General features: G+C 42.1%; 1 protein-coding gene across 1 annotated transcript; it reads left to right on the forward strand.

Annotated features, from left to right (window-relative positions):
* Positions 1-2,374: 2,374 nt before the first annotated feature.
* On the forward strand, positions 2,375-13,320 carry LOC110979312 (lysosomal proton-coupled steroid conjugate and bile acid symporter SLC46A3-like). The gene is made up of 7 exons (XM_022235005.2): positions 2,375-3,427; positions 4,148-4,284; positions 5,670-5,787; positions 6,144-6,227; positions 10,482-10,638; positions 11,342-11,394; positions 11,670-13,320. The coding sequence occupies exons 1-7, from the start codon at positions 2,395-2,397 to the stop codon at positions 11,726-11,728; spliced, it is 1,641 nt and encodes a 546-aa protein (XP_022090697.2). The 5' UTR covers positions 2,375-2,394; the 3' UTR covers positions 11,729-13,320.
* The last annotated feature ends 923 nt before the right edge of the window (positions 13,321-14,243 follow it).

The following is a 14,243-nucleotide window of genomic DNA, read 5'->3' on the forward strand; positions in this document are numbered from 1 at the left end:
TAAGACTGTTTCCAAATGGTCGTTTGTAACGCAGACTGCACGCAAGAAGTGGACGTGAAGACGCAAACAGGTACAGAGACGGTGCAGGACGTCATTCCACCCAAAAATGTAAACAAAATAGCGTCCAAAAACTCCGCGATTTTTCGCGGAAAATGTGCTTTTAGATTGACTGTACCGCCTCGTGATGTTCTACCACATATTCATCCATTTCATTGACAGTCGGCTATTAGTTGCTCACTGGGGTTTAAAAGACATATATAAGCATTCTAGAGAAAATGGGCACAATTCGTGGAACTAAGCAAGAGGGACATCGGTGCACGCCGGTCACGCCAGCACGCTTGTTTGTATGGGGATACCACGGCTACTTGGCCTCTGGGGCTGGTTTGCGTTTGTCTACGTTGTCGACGATACCTCCGTTTGACATATTTCCATTTGTCTGCGTGGCAGTTTGCGTCTTGAATGAGTTGTTCTCTGCGTTTCTTACGTCGATAAGGAAATCAGGCTTGGTTCAAGCACACGTGTCGCGATGGAAATATGTAACTTCACCCACTGTAATTTTGGTGTCAGCATACTGTTATGTGACACCTTCCACAAGGCCTAAAACTCACACATCTATAGGCAACAGTTAGTGCATGAAGTTGTTCCAACTGTATAGTGGAAACCCAACTAATCCAAACATTGGTACGCTTGACTTATTTGATGCTATCATTTCATGTAATTTAGGTATAAATCGTATTGTTCCTTGAGCGAGTCACGTACATTATACAAACTAATTGCATGTGCTTACCGGCGTAGAAGGCAGTTTAGACTTTGCGCAAAAGCGAACAGCAAATGTTGACGTCAGATCAAAATATTCGCACTGCGAATTCGAAAAAGTGAACACGTTTCAACTCGAGCGAAATTTTGCAGCAAAACTTTTGTGACGTCAAATTTGTCGCAAAAGACTTTTACATTTGCTGTTATAAACCGACCTTATTAAGAGATGGAATCGAATGCGTCCCAGACCATGGATGCATGGTTTTCACACCATCTTCTGACACATTTATGGAACGGACTGAGTCAGTTGCGGAATCCCACCGGTGCTGGTAAACGAGAAGTTGTGAACCCTGATCTGTAGGGTTTTTTAAGGGTTCGTCATTAAAGTTTCATTGGTACTGCACCAATGAGCTTACGAACGTGACAGGTGGAAGAGACTCAGCGCCGTAGTTGGTTGTCATTGTGGGTGCTTTGTATTGCTTCACTTCCTGGATGCTGACTTTGTGTGTGTTCTCTATGCAAATGATCCCTGTACTTTGTAATGTTACTGCCCTTTCTCATACGTGTGACATTGTCAGATCATAAGCACGAATGTTCACCCAGCACTGCTGGTGTATCTGGGAATATATCTCTTGCAGGGGTTTCCCGGACGTACACGATAAAGCCAAAAGTGCAAAAAAAATGTTTTAAGTGACACTGAGTCATTTTATTCAACATCGTCATTAGAAGCCAGTACCGATCATTGATTTATCGTAAAGTGATTTCTCCACTTTTGGAATATGAACTTGGATTTCGGTAAGGAAATAAATTGCTGTGACAAATAAAATCACAGCGAACCAGATTTTTAAGTTCGTGGGTCTGGCTTAAAAAATTTGCAAGCTGCTCATCATCGGGTTGGCCTTTAGTTCAACACTGGCTTCATATTCATGTGTTTCACATTCTTGTGAACACCCCAATTACAAGAATATCATGATTTTTTTGAACAGGAAGATAGGAAATCAACGCATTATCACTGTTCGAAAAAGGCTACTGCATACTATTAGATTATACAAGATCATAGAAAAACAAAATAATTCCATCAGACTTCTTGTTTCCATCACAATAGCTTGCCGTCGTTCAGTGTACGACCCTGAACAATAAGCAAAACTAAGTTGAGGAAAGAAACATACCTGTAAAAACAGTTCACCTGAGTTGGGCAAATTATAGTTGGAAGGGCTCTCATCCCCAGGATATACGAACAACAACAATCCGGCAAGACTACAGCATGATCTAGTGCAAATACAGTCTCAGGCACAAAGAGCAGATCAGCCAACCATATCATCCTTTCATCAGAACTCGCTACTAGTTGAGAAAGTGATAACCAGTTGTGCAGATAGGAACCATTTCAACTCCGTGGGACAGTTCTATCTATACTTCCGTCCACTGTCTCATTTCCTTCTTTCGTATTGGTACTTTTGGAATCTGTTTGACGTTGCTTGATTGTTTTCATAAATAGCGTTCATAATACACTGCAGTCAAAATAATCATGTGAAAAAAATCACGAGTGGGACAAACAGTAGGCCTTTAGCCCTGGATCGACGTCAATGCTCGTAATAGTATTTTAACTTTACCTCGCAGGAACACCGTAAAGTAACAGAAATGGGGAAGACTTCTGATGCCATTCACGCACTCAGGGAGTCATTACGAATTCTGACCGTGGAGCCTATTGTCTTCGTTCTGTCGATGACGAATTTCATGCGGACACCTTCCAGCCAACTTCTCGTCCTTCACAAGGTCTGCTTGCTCAGCTACAACGACACAATTTGCAGCGATGGCGGTGACACCGCCATAGAGAACGATGTCCAGGCCGATGCGGCTTACTGGAATTTCTACCTGAAGCTGGCCCTGTTCATCCCTGGAGCAGTGGTGTCCTCCTTGTACGGCCCATTGAGCGATCGCTTAGGAAGGCGAATGTTCCTGATCATGCCTTCCTTGGGAAACATCTTAGGCGCAGCAAGCTTCCTCTTGCAGACCTACTTCCCCAAGATGCCTCTGGATTATCTCATCGCCAGCGAAGTTGCTGTGGGTCTCTCTGGGAACATTGTAACGTCATACATCGTTGCTAAGAGTTACCTGTGTGACGTAACTGACAGCAGCAATCGAACCAAACGGCTTGGTGTAATGAAAGCCTTGTCACACGTAGGCGGACCGATCGGAGCGTTCTTGTTCGGTGTGCTCGTTGATCAGAGCGGCTTTGCAGCCATCTACTATATCCTCGTCGTCATTCACGGCTTCGTGATTCTCTACGTCATTTTCTGGCTGCAGGAGACCGTATACTCCGAGTCCGACCAGGAGATGAGTAGTGGAGACGATGAAGATGAGGTTGATGAAACTGATGCCGAGGATGACATTGTGCAGGAGGACAGAGAAACAGAGACGGATGGGCACACGAAGCTAAAAAATGGGGAGAACATCAAGAACGCCAAGAACGAGCAGGTGGAATCAGACGACTCTAAAGAAGACGAACATGGATGTAACGAAACCCGTCGCTCAATCCGGCAATCACTCACTGAAGTTTGGAAAGGTGTTCGGAGTATGCTTTTGCTGTGTTTTCGAGAGAGGCAAGGTTCTTCACGCAAATATCTGCTGCTGGCTATGCTCATTGGTATCATTCATAATGTTTGCTCCTCAGGTTGGTGGTTTTATTCACACCTTTATATTGAAATGATTTACTGAATAACTATCAAAAAGACCGCAGTTGCTGACGGCATTCTTCAAAATGATGTGACGTTAATCAGATGGCACGACTTTTATACGTCAAAAGTTAACACAGATAGCACTTCGGTTAGTACCCTTTTTCCCAATCCTTCCAGCAAACTTTTTTTCTGTTATAATTTCCTTACAAATACTATCTTGAAGCCTGACACAATCCTCTTAATTAGTCTGTGTGTATTCTGCAGTGGCGTAAATTTGTGCTGGAAATTGGGGGATGGGAATGGGGAAAGACATGAAAATTTGAAAAGCGGGGGATACAATATTGACTCTAAATAGAGGTCGATGTTCATGGTGTTTATGTACAGCTGTAATACATATTCAAACTGGCATATTTATGGCTTTATAAACTTGTTTTGCCATGGTGACATGGATTGCATTTTAGTCGTTGGGAGTCTGAACAATACTTCACAACCAATTCTACGTTTTTGCTTACCATAAAAAGTGTGAGTGGGTTTGGTTGAGTGTGTCTGTGGGGGGAGGGCTTATCCAACAGCCCACCCCCCCACCTCAAAAAGTGGGGGGGTACGCCCATGGTGTTCTGAGATACAAACACAAAGGCAAGATCATGTCATGTCTTTTTCACTGTATTCAATTTCATTTGTCCCTTTCTTTTGTTCATCTTTCGGATCAAATTCAGCCGAATCGGACTTAATTGTCTTTTACACGAAGCATTCCCCTTTAAACTGGACTGCCACAACAATCGGCATCTTCATCGCCCTACGAACAGCTCTGAAGGCGGTCACGTTGGCACTGGGAGTACCTTTGATCTTCAAGGTAATAATCTTTTCAGTAATAAATCATTATGCACGAATGCTCATAAATGGCCGTGGTGGTAAAAGTGCGAGTTGCCCATTAGTTTAAAAATGTCAGGGTCCAAATTTGAGCGTCAATTTCTCTAAGGTACTGGAACTACTTGACTTTTTTTTCCAAGAAACCCTCTAAAATTATCGTAGTTTTTTCTGGTCTGAATTTTTTAATAAACAAAAAAGACACAAGGAAAACGTTTTTGTCCATTGTGAAATCAGAATGGATCCCTTCTGTGCCTGGCTTTTAAAAAACATACGATTCGGGTTACCTTTACCAATCTGGGGCGTGCTGAATCGTTGCCAGTTTTGGTGTTCCAAAACTTTATTTTAACACCGTTTACCGCTTTAACTGGATATTACGCTCTAAGTAGGAATTTTTCCGCTCATTAAAAAGAAAGATTTTGATAAAGCACAATTTAGCTGTATAATGTCGCCACGTAGGGGAATTTCCCCCACCATATTCCTAGAAGCGGTTTGTATGTCAGAGATGAAGACGATGACGAAACCATTTTTAGAAATGAGGCCGGTCTTACGCACATGCGTGGAACGTTAACTATATTGGCAGACACAGAACCGGGGGGGGTGTGGAGAACGCCCCTTCTCTGAGACAAAAAGGGGTGGGATAAAATGGGAAAGTAATAAAAACAACTTGCGTAAGAGCACCGATACCATTGTAAACAATGTATGGCGGGTATAAATGTTTCATCATCGTTTCCGCCGGTCAGCAAATATAATTCCTGGATCTGCCCCTGATTGGTGCACGTACAGTTACCCTGAATTGGAAAGTTATTTATTGCAGACTCTTGGAAAGGAGCCCTGCTAAAGTCTTTTGACCTCTTGCACTCGAGGCGAAAGCAAATTATCTGATTGTTCACTTCGTGCATCACAAAGCACTCTTAGAACAGATGTATATAGCTATGACGATACTTTCCTGAAGACAAAAGGTGACAAAAGTAGGAGAATGACCATGAAGTTTGTGCTCTGTTTGGGAATTCGCGGTGCGAACATTTGATCTGACGTCATAATTTGGCGTTCGTGTTCGCTTTTGCATCAAGCGTGAACCAGCCCAAAAGTGTCTTGGATGTATTATTAATGACGCATTCCAGAATTATATTAAACCTTTATTTGCATCAATATTCAGTGTTTAAACTTACAGTATTTATGTCGTAACTGGTATTCTGTCTCTTCCTAATGTGAATGACCAACGACTGTATAAGGTTTTGTCCATCGTGATCCAAACCACACGTTGTTTTGAAACATAAGACGGGAATTCTCCTTGACGCACTTGTTCTTGCATCCTCGTTTTTTTGTTGTTTTATTTTTTAGCAAATGATGCTTTTTGTACTCTGTCAGGTTGTGAAGAACCATACCATGCAGTTAGATCTTGGCTTGGCCTGTGTTGGAATACTATCTATCTCGGTAGCCTTGACTATGACAGCGTTTGCTCAGTCCACTTCAGTCATGATGATAGGTATGCCTTTAAAACGTCTTTCAGTTTGAAAATGAGTATATCTGAAGGGGTTTATCCGAAGTTATTTTAACTCCAAAGGATTAGGAATTGACAAAAACATAAAAAGATGAAGTTATATACTCGGTGAAAACTGAGGATATAAAGCCAACGCTAAGTTCCCATGGAGGCATATTATGTCGATAGATAGCCTAAACAACACTTGTTCTCGTTTTATTAATCGTTTTGTTTATGCGGTTGGTTCTGTCAAACCTAAATACTGTTTTGAGAAACATCAATAATCAGAAAACGTGGTATCTAATGGAAAGTTAGATTTTTATCATGGGTGCTTAGGATTTTATGTATTTTGTTTCATGCAGCTGCTGTTGTTGGCATGCTAGTCAGTTTTCCCAGCGTTGCCATAACCGCCTTCAAATCCAAGCTGGTCGATCCGCACGAGTACGGTGAGTCAGTCGTGACACAACACAACGTCAAATCCTGCCCTCACAGCTACGCGTTAGTCTGGTCCACTCATTATGGACGGCCTACTCGTATGCTTTGGATTTCGCTCGTCCCTAATGCGCACCTTATACGGGCGTTTCACAATAGTGCGCCTCCAAGTGTTTGCAACGTATTGGCCAATTACAATGGGCAAAATCTGTCGACCCAATGCACGTTCGGAAAAGGTCGACAGATTTCACGCCTTGTGATTGGAAAACGCGTTGCAAACCTTCGAGGCACACTAAGTAAATTTTTAACCAACACAGCCTCGTCTATGTGGGCTGTGTGCGCGCACGCTCATTCACTTTTGCGATCGCGGAATTTGGGACCACAGAGTTGTTAGTTATAGTTCTATGATTGGAACCAACAAGATGGTGGGAACCTGTGGGAATGAGGTTACCCTTGCCAGAATTTCAGGGACAGAATTCCATGAAGAACACACACACCTGCAAACTCTCAATGCATTGTGTGGTGCATGATGTAATAGAGCACCGAAATGAATACGTCACACATGTCATAAACGCCCACAATTAAGGTTCCTTTCCATAATCTGGGGCGTGATTGCGTCACAAAGGCGGACACGCCACGATTTGAGGCTTTTATTGAACAATCGCTGAAGTTGCACGTTAACCTCCGGTTCTATGTGTAACCGAGTGGTACAGGGCTCATCTGTACAACTTCAACGGGCTTTCTTTGATCAAAGGCAGAAAGAGGGCGAGAACCACTCAGAGACCACTCAGAGACCAAGACCACTCGGTTACACATGGTTCCATGTAAACGGCGATCAATGCATATAACCCTATGTGCAGTGTACGTGTGCAGTGGGCGTGGTTTAAACTGAAGTGACGTCACACTTACAAACCAGATCCGGATAAGTTCTTTGCCTGCGTTGCTTACGCGATGTGTTCATGTGTTTCACTTTCACTGACACAAAAAATGACCCCATTAACATAACACACGTGTGCGTTGAGTTCGGCCGTCACAATCGCCCCGGGAGCGGTTTGACGGATACGTAGCACATGGCACAAGTGTTGACGCTCATATGGAAAGGCAGCTTTGTGTGCAAAAGGCTTAGTGTGCACACGTGAGAACCAGCACGTGAACTAACACTGTACTGTACACATGGAGATGACTGTTCATAGATTAAATAGGATAAAGACTAGATCGGCAGTGCGTGTTTACGCACAGTCTTGCCATGAGGGTCAAAATACAAAAATACACGTCAAACGTGACGAACGCAGGACGCAACCGGCAAGCGGCATTACCAATCCAGAGTATGTGCGTCGCGCATTCTTGACGCTCATTTCAGTAGCTTCGAGTATGTAGTGCTTACCTGCTGGAGGAAAAATAGGTCTACAGTTAGCTGTGAACTGAATCTGCTTGCCCTGAAGAAGGTACTCAGTTGCCGAAAGCTCGGCAATCACATATTTCAGAGCATTGATTTGATATTAAATTCATGTCGTTATTCTACATTTAGCTGTATCTGGTTCGTAAGTGACTTCGTCACAAAGGCGGACGCGCCATGATTTGCAGGCTCCCATTGGAAAATTGCTGAAGTAGCGCGTTAACTTCCGGTTCCATGGATGCATGTAAACGAAACCTCGATTCCATGGGCTGCCCCTATATCTGCCCCTGCATCGCCCCTATAGAATAGGGGCGATTCACAATACTGCGCTCAAAGAGTTTGTAACGCGTTGACCTATCAACTCGCAAAATTTGTCGACCCTTTCGAAACACGCACTGGCTGACTGGCTATTCAGAATGAATAGGCAGTCAGCGTCATTTCAGTCACGTAGAGTCAAAAGCAGAGTCAAAGCTACACCTTCGCGCCCCTGTATTTTCCTGCACGCCTGCATGCGCGCGTAAATCTGCGTCGCGCATATAAACGCACTGACTAAAGGCCTAATTTAAATATCCCAAACAATAGGACATTTATATTATAGACTAATCCGATTCGACGCCATATCTGCGGTGGCGCCGCACTCATACGCAAATTTTTCAGGTTAACGCGAGCGTTCATTTGGCAAATCACGACATCCAATTGGTCAAAGAGGCGTGGAACGCGTACGTATCACCTGTCCACAAGCGTTGCACCACCGCAGTAATGCCTTCTAATTCTTATTGTCGAATTACAGTGTGTATACCTCCAAGTGTTTGCAACGTATTGGCCAATTACAATGGGCAAAATCTGTCGACCCAATGCACGTTCGGAAAAGGTCGACAGATTTCACGCCTTGTGATTGGAAAACGCGTTGCAAACCTTCGAGGCACACTAAGTAAATTTTTAACCAACACAGCCTCGTCTATGTGGGCTGTGTGCGCGCACGCTCATTCACTTTTGCGATCGCGGAATTTGGGACCACAGAGTTGTTAGACTAGTTCTATGATTGGAACCAACAAGATGGTGGGAACCTGTGGGAATGAGGTTACCCTTGCCAGAATTTCAGGGACAGAATTCCATGAAGAACACACACACCTGCAAACTCTCAATGCATTGTGTGGTGCATGATGTAATAGAGCACCGAAATGAATACGTCACACATGTCATAAACGCCCACAATTAAGGTTCCTTTCCATAATCTGGGGCGTGATTGCGTCACAAAGGCGGACACGCCACGATTTGAGGCTTTTATTGAACAATCGCTGAAGTTGCACGTTAACCTCCGGTTCTATGTGTAACCGAGTGGTACAGGCTCATCTGTACAACTTCAACGGGCTTTCTTTGATCAAAGGCAGAAAGAATTCAGAATGAATAGGCAGTCAGCGTCATTTCAGTCACGTAGAGTCAAAAGCAGAGTCAAAAGCTACACCTTTGCGCCCCTGTATTTTCCTGCACGCCTGCATGCGCGCGTAAATCTGCGTCGCGCATATAAACGCACTGACTAAAGGCCTAATTTAAATATCCCAAACAATAGGACATTTATATTATAGACTAATCCGATTCGACGCCATATCTGCGGTGGCGCCGCACTCATACGCAAATTTTTCAGGTTAACGCGAGCGTTCATTTGGCAAATCACGACATCCAATTGGTCAAAGAGGCGTGGAACGCGTACGTATCACCTGTCCACAAGCGTTGCACCACCGCAGTAATGCCTTCTAATTCTTATTGTCGAATTACAGTGTGTATACCATACCAGGGGTTAGATCGCACAAGGCATGGTGGGAACCATTGCAACGTGGTGCAGCAAGATCACACCTATGGGAACGAGGTTGATGTAAACGGTGGCCAATGTGCAGTGCATGTGCAGTGGGCGTGGTTTAAACTGGTGACGTCACACTTACGAACCGGATACAAGCCGGAGTAAATTACGCGTACTCAGCATGCTCCGCGTCAAACGCACATTTACTTGCGCTCCTCGTGACGCACCTATGACTTGAACACAAAAAACACGCCCTCTTTTGTTCCGCCCGGAGCAGATATAGTATTGTACTACATGTAGGCCTACCTGGTTCAAAAAGATGTCATACTTCGGTTAGCAATAAGGGTGGTGCCGTTGCGTTGGGTGAAACGGCAGTGGGAAGTGGGGATCGCGCCTTCAGACATTTTAAGACTGCCTTCGAAACTCGTGACTGCGTAGCGGCTATACCATTTACATAGTTTAGGCCTTCACGGAGGGGGTCGTCTCCATAGCCCATTAGCTATCCGAAACGGGCTTTCAGATCTATTGGCTACAGCCTACTGTCTGCGCGTCTCCGCTTTTTAACGGAGTGAAGACCTAGATCTAACTCTAGACATCGATAACAGATTCGGATGCAGCCTAAACCATAGACCCATACTTGATCTCAGTGCCGGAGCCACTGTTCTTCACAATGATTTATGAATCGAAATTTAACACCGTGCAGCCAAGTTTAACCCACTGTCAACTGACCAACTTAATTGATTTCAACAGGGGTTGAAATTATCTCTTAATTGGGGATCGTATTTTGTTGTAGGGAATGAAATGGAGTTAAGGGAGGGGCGATTTGCTTAATATGTCCGTTTGTGGTCATAACTACGGAGTTAGTCGGCTTAATAATTTGTCAACATAGTCTGATGACAACAGAAATTGGATCAGTAACTCAATATGGAAACAATATTTTCTTTTACATTCAACATAGTTTACTATACTTGGATGAATTTGAGTCAACAAAATAATGAATTTGTTTAATTTCTGATTAACATGTTTTCAACTTGATGGGGCAATCTAATCTTAACTTCAAACTTTAATTCACAGGGTCGTTATTTGCTGTTACGGCTTTGATTCAAACGTTGATGTCTGTGGCTAGTTCTGGCCTGTTCAACAACCTATACACTGTCTTTCTACCAGTGTGGCCTGGTCTGTCGTTCATTGTAATTGTTGGTTTCTACGCACTGTCGCTACTCATCATACTGTGAGTAAAGACAGACGCTATATTGTGGTGAACCCTGCGATACAACAGAACTGACTTTCAAAACATAACACAAAAGGTATTTTGCTGTCATTGTCAGAGTCACAAGAGAAAGACGTGTGTGTTATTTGCAATACCATCATACCAACTGTTTTGGAAAATACTTTTCTTTCAGCAATAAGAACGTCTCACAATAGTGCCCCTCCGAGAGTTTGCAACGCGTTGACCAATTACAGCGAAATCAGTCGACCCAATGAACATTTGGAAAGGGTCTACAGATTTTGCGCACTTTGATTGGTCAACGCATTGCAAACTCTTGGAGGCACACTGTTGTGAAACGCCCATTTTGTGCTGTTCTTTGTTTTTTTTTTTTTTTGCGACGGTGGTAACCAAAAAGAGACGTTGTTCACAAACTTACATGTTACTGTATGCCAAAAGAAAATCACCAAAATTCGAGACACTGCAACGATTCAAAATAACTCTTGTGTGAGTCTTAATTAGACTGAAAGATTTTGTGGTATCAATACCTTTGTGCAACAATCATTACAAAAGTTGGTCAATGTAGAGTCCAGGGGTGTAAAATTTACACCATTGAATACTATATATAGTTGTTGCACTGTTCACAGCTTAACTGCATATGTTATGCAGCAGGGTTCAAAAGGGAAAGGATTACCGAACATGCACACCTTTCTTCTCTCGTTCCCAGGTACATATGGTGTGACATAAATTCGAAATCCCAAGAAGAGGATATGATGACCGGTGAGTGTGCGGTGCTCTGCAATCATTTTGAAATACATGTATGTCAATGTTGAAGAAAAGACAAATTAATAAGAACATTATACTACGAAATGTAGACAGTGTTAATGGCTCATTTTTGGAGGCTGGTTCAGAACCACTAGTACGAATCAAGCCCAAATAAATGCTCTTTTTATATGTCGACTTTCGAAAGGAATGAAAAGAACCAAGCTTAAAGAAAAGATGTACAAGAGCTATAAGTTTTCAACAAATTGGAATGTTTCACATTTTTGCGACAGATTGTGGGCCCACATACAAGGCACTGAAGAACATTGAAGACGGCAAGACGGAAGAGTGATCTAATAAAAAGTTTTACGTGTGTAGACCTAGAGTGAGAAGATGACAACAGCGTATCTATCGGAAAATTTGAACAACTGTAAGAATAGTCAGTGATTGGGTGTGATTAATAGTTTGAGAATTTTCGTGCGAGTATGCTTCAATTCAGCCTGAAGAGTGATTAATAAGCTAAAGAAACAACCACCAAACCCATGTGTTTTCCCACCTATTTAACTGTAATTACATCATACATTTTACATCATGCATATTTAATGGCAAGATACTTTTGTATGTCCCAATTTCGTTGGTCTAAAGGTGAATCTCATTTCAAATTTCCACCCCAAGATGTCTTTTTCTATTTCTGGTTTAGTTAGCGATACATGATAATTGGTTATAATTTACAGTGATTTCTAGGGTAGCTGCTGGATTTGATATTGAAAAAGTGAAAAGAAAATTGTCATACGTCGTTCAGTTTCATTCAAATTCAGCGACATAGAAGAAAGTGCATATATAGGTACCATGTTCCATGCTTATACTTAATTTCCGTTTAGACAAAAAACATAACTCTTTTACAGGAAAATTAAATCATTATGATTATTTAATGGTTCTGCATACTTTTCACACTTTTGTCATCGAACTAAAGCTCAACAAAAGAATATCGATTTAGATTACCCTTTATTTTATAGGATAAGAGTGACACGTAAATGTCTCATAAAACATTCAAATACTTAATACGATGCTGAAATTAGCAGGTCAACTTCCCACTGAAGATTCTGGATCACAAAATCAGTACATGCAAAAAAACCTGACGACGCTGTCTTTCCAATGCTACCCTTGAAGGACAGATGGGAGGAAATTATTAAAAGTCAACGAATTCGAATTTTGTACTCGTCATTAAGACCGCAAACAAACATCCATTCACCCCAACCAACCAACAAACAACCCAACAAACACCCCAACACCCCAACAAACAAACAAAAAAAACAACCCAACAAACAAACAAACAACCCCAACACCCCAAACAAATAAACGAACAAACACCCCAACAACCCCAACAAACAAACAAACAAACGAACAAAAAAAATCCATTCACTGGTGGAAGTCCGAAATTGGATTCCATTATCAGCACATCGAAGTAGGAATGGAATATATGGCATTTGAATTAACCTAGGAAAACCTACATCTGTAATTGACATTTGATGAACGGCTCGTCTACTTTTTATTTTGTACACCAGACGAGGTCAAATTTTACACGTTTGAGAAAATTTTGCCGAAGGAATATTTCGAGCAATAAAACAGGAACAGATCGAAATATTCTTGAGAGCAGGACAAATTTTGTTTAAGTAGTTTTACGTAGAGTGGTTATGGTTATATATAACAGCTTCCCCTGGGGTTAGTAGGATTTCACTCTGAAAAAAAAACAGTAATGATAATACAAACTAAGACTTCATGTTCAAAAATAGCTGAAGCTCCACATCGTTTTTAATAGTAATATCTTTCTAGCAACAATAATATTATAAAACATGTATACTACGTGCTTTGTTTCAATCATGCCTGAACATCGTCTAAAACATGCGCTGCAAGAAATAAAGGCATGGTCGCCAACGAATCTTTCTCCTAATGTACCGGTACTAAAAATTTCTGTTCTTATGAGCGATTCGTTGAAAACTTTGATTCAAAACGTAGACTCGAAAATAATGGACACATTAGATCCGAGGCCAATTTCATAGAACTGCTTGAGCACAAAATTTGCTTAAGCGTGAAAACCTTCCTTAATTAAAAAACAAGGTTACCAAATCCAACTCTGATTGTCATGCTAACCAAATGACAGCTAACTACGATCCCAAAACAATATACATCACATGGAACTTTGGCTCGTTACCTGATTTGTCAAACAAGGTTTTCTAGCGCTTAATTAAGCAAATTTTGTGCTTAAGCAGCTCTATGAAATTGACCCCCCGCAGGAATGTTGACGAATTTCATTTGATAAGATTTTTGCAGATGCCCTTCCTCAGGATATTCCTGGTGTATAAAGGAGCAAACAATTTTTGTGTTCGTGAATGTGAAACGCATGAACGCAACGTGTACGCAACTCACCCAAAAATCGTACATACGGAAAAGTGCCTTCACGCAAACTAAAGTCACATTGCAAATGTGTTCACTGGTCCGTCTCGCTCCATAGAAAGGGAGAGGAAAGCTTGTTCAAACCCTACTTAACGATCATGATACGGATCATGCACAAAAGATAGGCACATTCCACTACCTTGACTTCCATGACCCTGACATGGAATCAACTGCCGTATTTAACGACCGGACTTGGTTCAGACATGAGCCAGACTCCAGAGAAAATGGACGGGACAGTAACACTGGTTATTCCCCGATGTAACTGTAAGGATGGCCCCACGCGTAATTGAAACTAAAGAGTTTTATAAGGAACACGCTTTATCGAATTTTGTGTCTTTTTGGTCAAAACACTACACCTTATTACAAAGGGAAATTTCCACTGCTGAATGATGCTGAAAAACACTTCCTTTAAT

This window comes from Acanthaster planci, linkage group LG01 (assembly GCF_054643075.1).
Source record: "Acanthaster planci isolate LZ-2023a linkage group LG01, COTS_SCS, whole genome shotgun sequence".
In the NCBI taxonomy this organism is placed as follows: domain Eukaryota; kingdom Metazoa; phylum Echinodermata; class Asteroidea; order Valvatida; family Acanthasteridae; genus Acanthaster; species Acanthaster planci.